Source organism: Cucumis melo, chromosome 12 (assembly GCF_025177605.1).
Source record: "Cucumis melo cultivar AY chromosome 12, USDA_Cmelo_AY_1.0, whole genome shotgun sequence".
Taxonomy (NCBI): domain Eukaryota; kingdom Viridiplantae; phylum Streptophyta; class Magnoliopsida; order Cucurbitales; family Cucurbitaceae; genus Cucumis; species Cucumis melo.
In genome coordinates, this window is record NC_066868.1 from 23,945,048 (window position 1) to 23,955,716 (window position 10,669).

Below are 10,669 nucleotides of genomic sequence, written 5' to 3' on the forward strand. Positions count from 1 at the left end.
AAGAGAAGAGAATGGATATCTCAAAAGTTTGTAGACAATTGTCATGAATACTCAATTGGGAAGCGAATTGAATTAATTTAGATTAATTAGAAAAAGAAACATACAAAACCAAAAACATAAAATGACCATATTAGCCTTAAACGCATCACGCCATTCGGGAGAAGAAAACATCTTCCTATTTCCATCCAAAAATCAAAACCCTGAACGGAGAAGGCCTTCAACCAAAGAAATTGGCTTTAATCACACCTAATAAAAGGATTTTATCGAGACCAAGTCTTCGATTGTTCTCACTTCCACCAAACTCCGTTGGATTTGTTTCTCCCTCCGACAATTTCCCCCCGATTTCAAATCTTCTCTTTCCCTCAAAGCTCATCCCTTTTCTTCTTCCAATGTTACGCTCCAGAGCTCGAAGATAAGCTTAAGCAGCTCGCCAATTGTCGTCTGGGATCCAGCGATGATCGTCCGGACGTACGGCCGCCGGAATCGTGGTCTCTCGAGGACTTTCTCCGACTCCTCTGCCGACGCCATTCACGATTCTTTTACTGACTCTCTTTCTCAGGAAAGTTCTCAGGACCCGCTATTTGGCATCGCTTTCTCTTCACAGGACTCCTCAACTAGATGGTCCACTTTCGATTCTGAGCCCTACGGTACGAATTCCTCTCAGGGTTCGTTTTCAGCAAACCCTATAAGGTCCTCTTTTGACGATTCGCTTAACGGGGGTCACAAGAAATCCAAGAAAATCAAGATTGAGAAAAAGGAACTAGAGGTGCTTAGGTGTTCTCAGCCCGCGATTTCCTCTACATCGACTTTGATGGAAGCTCAGGAGTTTGGGGAGATGATGGAGCATGTAGATGAGGTGAATTTTGCTTTGGATGGACTGAGGAATGGTCAGCAAGTTCGGATCAGAAGGGCTAGTTTGATATCGTTGCTATCTATTTGCAGTACTGCGCAGCAACGGCGGCTTCTACGGACTCATGGGTATGTAAAAATTTGATTGTTTTTTGGTTACTCATAGTTATGCTTGAAGATACAAGACTGGAAGGCTGCAAATTATTCTAAGTTCTTCATTTGTTTTGTAATGTTTGAGTAATGCAAGGTTTTCTTCCTCCCATAATTATATTGGAAGTTCTTCTTGTTTCTTATCCCTCCCAAAGAGGGGAAAAAAATAGTAGTCTCTTAGAAGACACGAATTCTTTAGATTTAAGGAGAATTATAAAAGTCTGTAGTTAAAAATTGTGACGTTATCAATGACAATTGAAAAGGTTAATGCGTCCTTAAATTTGAATTTTACTGGAGTTCTCTCTTAAGCTGCGGGTTAACATCTGCTTAGGACCATTCTTGTCCATTTTGACTTTCGTGACTACGTTGGGCATGAAATCTGCTCGAAATCTACCATATTCTTGCATCTGGTTATGCATACAACTCAAAATGTTGAATTTATAAAACGAATATTTAGTGCCTTTTTTCATATTTATCCGTTGTAGCATGCGCGCATATATTGGGAAAGGAAACAGACCTTTCTCTGAAAGTTTCAATGGATAGGTATATAAGAGAAGGAAACAGAAATGACTTAAACAGGAACTCCAATTAGTAGCAGTAAAAAACGTATTGTAAATAGTAGTATGTAAAATTATAAATACAACATCTGAGTCATTGGTCCACGACCCAAAAAAAATACCGTCAACTTCCAAATCTCAGTCTCTCTCTCTCTCTCTCTCTCTTTTGTTGCTTGGGTGGGGGGCGGGTGGGGGGATGCTTATTTGAGGATATTAAAACACGAGGACGTAATGATGCCTTAACTCAGAGCTTGATAGTTTTTTGAACATTGTGTGCATGCAAACTGAATTTAATGTTGGTTTTTATATTTTTTGACAGTAAAGACTTTCAACCTCCATTTTAGGGCCAGTAGGCACCTTGAGTACTCTGCATCCCATGTCGCTTTTCTGATTGCCACTTAGAATGCATTGGTTTCTTTATTTTATCATTTATGTTCCTGCAATTTTTAGTTCTAAATGTTGCAAATTTGTATCTGAACTCAAATATATTCTTTTAGGATGGCAAGGACTATAATTGATGCTGTTTTAGGTCTTAGCTTTGATGATTCAGCCAGCAATCTAGCTGCTGCAACTCTTTTTTACATTTTGACGAGTGATGTAAGTGATCTACCTTATAATGCTCACTTCTTTTGTATTAAACACGCTCAAGCACAGTCTGCTTTATGATGATGATAAGGCTCTCAGAAATATTTCATTTCATAATCTCAGGGTCAAGACGATCACCTTCTCGAATCACCAAATTGTGTTAGTTTTTTAATTAAATTGTTGAAACCAATCCTCTCTATGGCTGCTGAAGCGAAAGGACCGAGAATTGGCCATAAACTTTTAGTTCTTCGAACGGATTCCGATATCCTACCAAGTACAACAAAAAAACTGGACTCCAGTTCTTCTGCAATTTTTTCAAAAGTTGAAGAAATTCTTGTAAGTTGCAAGGAAATAAAATCAAGAAGCATAGGCATTGGCGTGACTGATAGACCAGAATTGTGTCCAAAATGGATTGCATTACTGACTATAGAGAAAGCTTGCTTGACTACCATTTCTCTTGAAGGTAATATTGATGTTGATTCCCATATCTATCTCGCGTTAAAAGTTAATGCATTTTTCATTACCTTTAATGTAAGGATCATTGATCCCATATCCATGGAATTTCAAGCCTTGTTGATGTTAAGTGAAGAACTCATTAACCACGATGAATGAAGCCTCCACATATGGGCATGTGAAGTCTCCCAAGTCCTGATCAATGGGCTTGAGTGGATATATGCTCAACAGTTTTTTAGTCTTTAGATACTTTTTGCATTCCCTCCTGCCAATATTTGAAGAGTTTATTTTGGATGTTTAACTTTGAACATTTTGTTATTAAGAAATCTTTCTATCCCCCCAATATTTTTGTCAAGTAACATCATGTCTATTCTCTTTTGTTGAGACAAGGGGATTGGCTTATTAAAGAATATGCACGCAGTTTCAGTATGTGACCTAACAACTAATTTTATTCAATCAGCTTGCTTTTTCTGGATAGCTAAAATTTAAATTTTTCCAAAAAAGTGAGGGATTCAAATCTATAACTTGAATGTTATGTTTTCTTGCAATGTGAAGTTACTGAAGATGGTTTAAATAGTCCGTGTTCATTCTTGCTTGACAAGCATACTATCTTTCTTTTTGGCTTTTGTTTACTTCATATGTTAGCTGCATGTTCATATGTCTGAACCATGCCAACTCAGTGTCCTTCTGTATTGCTTATTCTTGTGAATCTCCCACAATCCTCTCAGAAACATCTGGTGCTATAAGGAAAACTGGAGGCAACTTCAAGGAAAAATTGCGAGAGCTAGGAGGACTTGATGCTGTCTTTGAGGTTGCCAAGGATTGCCATTCCAATATGGAGGTGTGAGCCTGTATGTTTTTTTGGGATCTCATTATTGTTTTTGTATAGATCTGCAGTAGCAAGCAACGTGGAGAGGGAGATATGGGGAGTATCCATGTTCTCTCTTTTTTCTTTTGTTTTCGTGGGGGTGGGTGGGGGGTAACTTGTATACTTGGCCCATGGAATTTCCTTTTCTTTTCTTGTTTGTTGTAGTTCTTGCTTAAAAGAGTAAAAAAGAAAAAAAAGAATAATCATGTAAATGGGAAAGCATTAGCACTAGGTTGATTTATTTTGCTGGGATGTCCTGGGAGGGATCTCGGAGAATGAATAGGAATACCTTATTGTTGGCTTATTTATTTATTTATTTATTTATTTATTTTTTTTTGGGGGGGGGGGGGGGGGGTGGTTCATTATCAGTTTGCTTCATTTAGAAAACTTAGTTCCGAGTCTATGAATGATAGTGATCTACAAATTTTTTCTCCTTTCTTTCTGTATCTATTGCCACAGTAATTGAATTAGATTTTTCTTTGTTGTTTTGCAAATATCAACGAACATTTAAATCATTGATTGCATAATTGTACTCCAAATTTAGTGCCTTTGATTTTCTTCTGCTTTCCTGCAAATCATAGAAGAAAAAGGAGAATTGTTTGTGGCCATATCATTTTTTTTGGGCCCATGGTTTAAAGAGACGTGCTAGTATGCTACCAGATGATACAAAACTGTTTTTATTTTGTTCAATTTAAACATGATTAATAGCTACATTTCTTGGTATATGATGACTTTGTCTCTCTTTCATTTGCTTGAATATCCTTTTAAATAAAAAATTTGTGGCATACGAGGAAGATTGGCTTTTGGACACATTTTATTTCAGGATTGTGTAAAAATATATTTCACTGTCTACACAGGATGCAAGATATGAGAATTTTCTGCAGAGCCTGATGCTACTTTTGAAGTGCCTAAAGATAATGGAAAATGCCACATTCCTTAGTAAAGAAAACCAGGTATGCAGAAAAGTGGTCTCTCTTTCTCACTCCTCTTCCCCCACCTCTACCATGACATCAAATTTAACGAACAAAATTCTTAGGATTACTTTTCATTTTTTAACCCTAATTTAAAATATTCAGAGTCATTTGCTTGGAATTAAAAGAAAATTGGATGGTCAAGGAACAACACAATCTTTCACGGCAATCATGCTATGTGTCATCAAGATTCTTTCGGGTAACTAATAGCACAGTTTTTTTTTTTAATCTCATCCACTATGTTATTTTTCATAGTCATGTTATGTTGATTGACACCATTTTTTTTGAGTAGGTCTCTATTTACGCAAAAGTTCTGCTGCCGGTTTAATTAATGAGAAGTCAGCTCATCTTCTTGATGGGTCTTGCAATACTTCCAAAGAGTTTGCAGAGGCAGATGGTGAAGGCAATGTTTTTCCAACTTGTACATGCTGTTTTTATATCTCATAGTACAATATTTTATATGTTAAGATTTCTTTTCTGGACACAGCATCTCATATTCCATCATTGTCTTTTACATGTAGTTTCTCTTACATTTGCAGCAAACAGAAAGGTAATTCTACCAAGCTGCAATTCGAAGACAGGGTGCAACACCAAGAGTACCTTGTCTGACAAGAGCTCCATTATATCCCAGAACATGAGGAATGCCACAGCTCGGTTAGACAATTCTCTAACAGCATCTGGAACTACAAGCACTTCGTTGGCAAATACCAGTTTCTTCAAGATGAGACAGAGATGCTCCACATCTGGTTCATCCAGTGTGACATCAAGAAGTACTGATAATGGAGCGACTACATTGAATAATCAAGCCGCAGGGAAAACTAATCTTCCTGATCCTTTTGGTTGTGAGCTTAGCTTTTCAGAGGACCAAGATCCTTTTGCTTTTGACGAAGGGGATTTTGAACCCTCTAAGTGGGAGGTACTTTCACAGAAAGAGAAGAAACCTCGAGCCAAGAAAGGGATGGTCAAATTTAGAGATCTTGAGAATGGGTGTAATTCTAAGGTGATAACAAGAGAGAAAGAATCACTCAGTGAAGAAAGCCATCCCTTCAACGAAACTTCAAGCTTGACATCCTTTAATGAGGAGGAGGGATTTGGTCTAGTAGCTGACTGCCTTCTTACTTCTATCAAGGTTTAGTAATATTATTTGCTCTCTATCTTTATTCAGTATTCTTACGCATTTTTTCTCATTTAGTTTTTTGAAGCCAATTTATATTGACAACACGTATGGGGCCTGGGCTATGATTTGTCCTTTGAGGAGTATGATTCGCCTTAATTTTAAATCTATGACAGTTTTGCTACTCCTAGGATTTGGATGATGTTTTGTAGTTATTTTGTGTTAATTTTTCCCGTCACACTCTTATCATCTGTTTCCAGGTTCTGATGAACTTGACCAATGATAATCATGTTGGCTGTCAACAAATTGCTTCGTGTGGAGGACTAGAAACTATGTGTTCACTGATTGCCAACCATTTTCCTTCATTCTGTTCTTCTTCATCCACCTTAAATGGATTAAAAGTGCATACATTGAGTCTCGAATTTGAGTTTCAGAATGAAAAGCATCTAACTGATCAAGAGCTTGATTTTCTTGTTGCAATTTTGGGCCTGCTTGTGAACTTGGTGGAGAAGGATGGTCATAACAGGTCGGTGTTACTTCAGTTTTTAATGCAGCAGTTTACTGTTTTGGTACATAAGGTTTTCAGGAAAATTCATTGGGTTCTCAATCACTTTTCCACTTTCTCTAACTTTGTTTGTCTTATGTTTAAATTGATCCTACATTACTATGTAACTAGGACAACTGTGATTCCTCTCATCATAAGCACTTGTATTGAATTGCTTGATTGTTCCTGCATTTAGGCATCAGCAGAACGGAAAAGAATTTAATTGCTTGCTAATGCATTTGGTAATTTAACGCTAATCTATATTGTCTTCCGAGGTCGTATGGTGGTATCTTTATATGTGCTAGAATGCCATGCAAAATGGGAAATACTTATGGGGCTTATTTTATTTTTATCAATTAATTATATCCGAAATCCTTTTCAAAATTCTTTTTAGGGACATTTACTTGAAATATCATATGCAACTATTTGGTTTTTCAAAATTCATTTGGTTGAATATATTTTTTTAGGAGTATTTTCCAAAATACAAGTCAAGTTGCTATAAACAAGAAAAAAAAAGAGTAGTTTTCAGAAACTAAGTTTTTGTTTTTGAATTTGGCTAAAAATTCAAATCTTGCCTTATGAAAGATGCAGATCATTGTGTGAAACCAATGGAATTTTCAAACATAAAAAAATCTAATGGCTATTCAAATAGATGAATAAATTAAAATTGCAGTTTTAAACCGTATTTAACCAAATGCTATATCCATTGCAGATCACGGCTTGCTTCCGCTAGTGTTTTGACACCTAGTGTGCATGGACCAGAAAAAGTTCATAGCAACGTAATTCCATTATTATGTTCCATCTTTTTGGCCAATCAAGGAGCAAGTGACGGAGTTGGAGAAGGGGAGTCTGCGCCATGGGTTAGTAGTATTATTCGAGCACTTCTCTTTTTGTTTGTTAACTGGGTGTCAAAGCTCAAAGCTGAAAACTTTAACCTAACTCGAGACACTTGTTGGATTAGACTGCTGCTCTTATATTTAGCTGGAATAACTAAACTAATTTTTACTCACGGGTAGATTATTTGAATATATATTTCATTTCACTTATTGCCTCTTTGGATTTTCTTCTCTTCACCAAGTTATACTTGCTATTCAGTTTAGCCTCTTTGAAAAGAAGGCAAATAAAATCTTTCAAAATGATTTTGTATGTATTTATAAAATCTGTACTTACCCAACTTGCCACCTGAAAATCGAACTTGATGGATTTATTGAGGGTAAGTATTGCAGTGATCTCATTAAAGGATAAACTTTAAGGTTATAGTTTTGGAGTTTACACATGATATCATACCAAACTATACATTTGTGGCATTGAGCAGAATGAAGAGGTAGCTCTTCTGGAAGGTGAAAAGGAAGCTGAAAAAATGATTGTTGAAGCTTATTCAGCGCTACTTCTAGCATTTCTTTCAACTGAAAGGTTAGTGTCTTTCTCTTCCTATATACTATAACCGAATCAAGTTTTCTTCTGGGTTTGTTCAAGGGGTTTTCGTTCTTTGTTTTCACAGCCAGCGCATACGTGATGCCATTGTCGATTGTCTACCAGATCACAGCCTAGCAATTCTTGTTCCAGTTTTGGAGCGATTTGTGGTATGTATTCATCTTGACTTCTCAGTCCTAATGACCACGACTCAAAACCGATTTATGAGAACTTGAAATCTCTCTCGAAATGTATTGATTTTTCTTGGGATGATTATCTGATTGGATGTTCATCCACTTTATGATGGCGATCTGTTCAATCTAGTATTTGTTTTATCTTCTTGGCCAGGCATTTCATTTGACGTTGAACATGATTTCTCCGGAGACGCATAAAGCCGTAACTGAAGTGATTGAATCATGTAGAAGTTCCTGAGAATTAAAGCATGAAAACCCTGTAAATTCTTCACCTTCATTAGTTGGATTGCTTATCCTTCCTTAATTGATACCATAGAAATAGAGAAGCTTCAACATACAGAAGAAGCCATAGGGCTTATCGCTAATGTTGTTGTCTGATTGACCATTGTTCTCTTCTGTCTCCCCATCAGTTGGGGCTTTTTTCATAAAATTTTCAGAGTTCTTTTTCTACCCATTTTGAGTTTTTGTTTTTGTAGCCTTTCTTCCTTCCATTTTATCTTCCTTTTCCTTCAACACCACCATTGTAGCTTATGATAAGATGCTTGTATACGAAAAACTATAGTGGAATGAAATCATTATTCATTTTCGAGTTTGTAATTTACAACTCATGTCTTCCTTCGTCAGTATCAATGTATTTTTTCTTTTTGTTTTTCAATCTCTAATTTAATGTATAACTCTTTCTTCAACAACAATCTACAATTTTGACATTTCATTCACCAATTTTCCCATTTTTGAAACTGCATCAATCAATGTTCGTAGGACTTCGGTTCCTTTCCATTTTCTCTTCCAAAATTTTATGATTTTTGCGTCCACAAAGAAGTAATTTTTTTTTTTGTTTCTGTATTCAGTTCAAAAGTGGAAAAGAAAAATACAAAATTCTTAATTAATATGCCTGAGTCCCACCCCATTGCCTAGAAGTGTACATAAGTTGGGCCTAGGGGTGTGTCCGAGGAAAATTATGTACAAACTTAAAGTTACAAAGGATGTTGCAACCCAATTTAAATAATTTGGGTCATCTCACCGTAATTTAGATAAATTTTTATATTCTCAATATGTAAATAAATACATTGTCATTGAAGTCGTGCGTATGTATGTATATATAATTAAAATCGTGAGTTTATAATTTCTATTCAAAAGGTTTACTTTTAGATTTATATATATATTATATACATAATCGAGTTGAGTCGTGTCAACTCGACCTCTCACTTGCACAACTAAACAATTCGACTCAACTTTTTTTCTTCTTCTTGAATTTTCTAATCCAACCTAACACAAAATTTAACCCAACCGGTTTGGGTTGGATAATCTAGGTTGATCGGGTAATTGGTTTTTTGAACCTTGCTTGCTTCTTAATAAATCAATTCCACTCAAAATGAGTTTACCCTTTATTGTCATTGGCAAAATTGATTCGATCTCCTATTCGTATTATTACAGTTATACTAAAAAAAAATCCAATTGTTAGTAATATTACATTATTGATGATTTATTTAAAAGGAAATGATCAATCAACCAATTTAAGAGGTACAGTTGATAGTTGAATCCCTTAAAAGGGAACTTGAATCATTACTACGCTGTGTTAGTCATTATGTTTAGTAAGAAATGTGATGAGAAGGTGATTGACTTGTTTTGGGAATTGCTCTTGCATGAAATGAATTCCATCAGCCAAATCTACAACCTCCAAATCAGCCATAAATTCCCTCATTTTCTCAGTCTTGATATAGTCTCCAATCCCTGGAATTTTCATAAGATAATCTTTTCCACCCATCATCAACAAAACTTGAGCTTCAACCTTTGGATTGCTCAAGCCCAGCTCTTCATGTTTTCTCCTAAAATTGAACCAAATTTCATCTTTAACGGTGAATCAGGAAAACTTCATACCTGTAAGGAACTTGCAAGGCAGATTCAAACCCAGAATGCATAGATGGAGAGATCTTCATCGGTCGGCCATGGCGGTCGAGGGGTTTATTCATCAACCGTGTCCATAATCTCTCGATCGATGTTTCTTAGCAATGGGTATTTCACTTCTAGAGAAGATAGTGTATATTCTACTCAGAACAGTCTTCACATTATATCTCCCAAAGTCTGCCTCAGCTCTTCCATTTTCCTGGAAAATCATTTGAAAAAGAATCAATGCTTTTAAAATCATGAATTTGGTATAGATAATGGTTTTGTAAGACTTAATTAATTTTAGAGGTTTCATTTAGAAACAAGAAAAGAAAAGGAAAAAAAACAAAAACAAAATCAAACAGGGACTAAACTTTTAGAACCACATCTATTAATAGATTCTTGATTGCAATTTTTAGTTTTTATTTTAGAAATTTTATGATCGTTTTACTTTATTTTTATAATCCAAAGTTTTAATCTTTAATTTTTTGTTCTTGAAAATTAAACTTAATTTGACCACTAACTTATTAATTTTCGACTATATTTTAAAAAATCAAGATAAATTTTGAAAATTAAATTATTTTTTCGTTTGTGATTTTAGAATTTCAATAGAAATTCAAGGATTTCCACTCTAATAGAGAATTTATGGGAGAAAAAGAAGAAAATCGGCCGGACAATACCTTCCACCGACCACCGGAGAATGTAGAAACACTCAGGAAGATCCCGGCACTGTTTCGGATTAGGAGGCAAGAAGGGGACACAAAGAGACACGATCCCGGCGACCGTCGCCGGAAAAAAGAGAGAGAAAACAAGTAAGCAACTCAAGATCCAAAATCCTTTCCGACCAAAAAAGCCGTTGGAATATGAAGAAAATCCAGGATTCCAACAATGTCTTCAACAAAGTCTTCGAATGATGCGTTCTGAGGATGTGAGTGTGGTTCTGAAAAGCCGTAGCTTCTTAAATCGGGAGCAATTGCACGATAGCCGGCCGCCGCAGCCCCAACCATCTGGTGGCGCAATGAGTACCAAATCTCAGAGATCCCATGAAGGAAAACGACGGCGGTTGACCCTGCAGAGAAGAAAAATG

At 36.0% G+C, this 10,669-nt stretch overlaps 1 protein-coding gene across 6 annotated transcripts; it reads left to right on the forward strand.

Annotated features, from left to right (window-relative positions):
* Positions 1–182: 182 nt before the first annotated feature.
* Positions 183–8,302, forward strand: LOC103486205 (wings apart-like protein 1). 6 transcript variants are annotated; one of them, XM_008444071.3, is made up of 13 exons: positions 183–978; positions 2,054–2,153; positions 2,265–2,604; positions 3,323–3,435; positions 4,320–4,415; positions 4,539–4,632; positions 4,726–4,854; positions 4,955–5,562; positions 5,808–6,073; positions 6,804–6,951; positions 7,407–7,504; positions 7,593–7,674; positions 7,853–8,302. In XM_008444071.3, exons 1-13 carry the CDS (start codon positions 455–457, stop codon positions 7,934–7,936), a joined length of 2,682 nt encoding a protein of 893 aa, XP_008442293.1. In that variant the 5' UTR covers positions 183–454; the 3' UTR covers positions 7,937–8,302. The 6 variants fall into 6 exon arrangements, with proteins under 6 accessions (XP_008442293.1, XP_008442299.1, XP_050935849.1 ...); XM_008444077.3 differs by having other exon boundaries at positions 4,973–5,562; XM_051079892.1 differs by having other exon boundaries at positions 4,726–4,836.
* The last annotated feature ends 2,367 nt before the right edge of the window (positions 8,303–10,669 follow it).

Coding starts and splice junctions, on each gene's coding strand:
- LOC103486205 (XM_008444071.3), top strand. CDS start 455: ATGATCGTCCGGACGTACGGCCGCCGGAATCGTGGTCTCTCGAGGACT. Junction 4,855..4,954: donor AGGCAATGTTTTTCCAACTT/GTACATGCTGTT, acceptor TTTTACATGTAG/TTTCTCTTACATTTGCAGCA. Junction 7,675..7,852: donor CAGTTTTGGAGCGATTTGTG/GTATGTATTCAT, acceptor CTTCTTGGCCAG/GCATTTCATTTGACGTTGAA.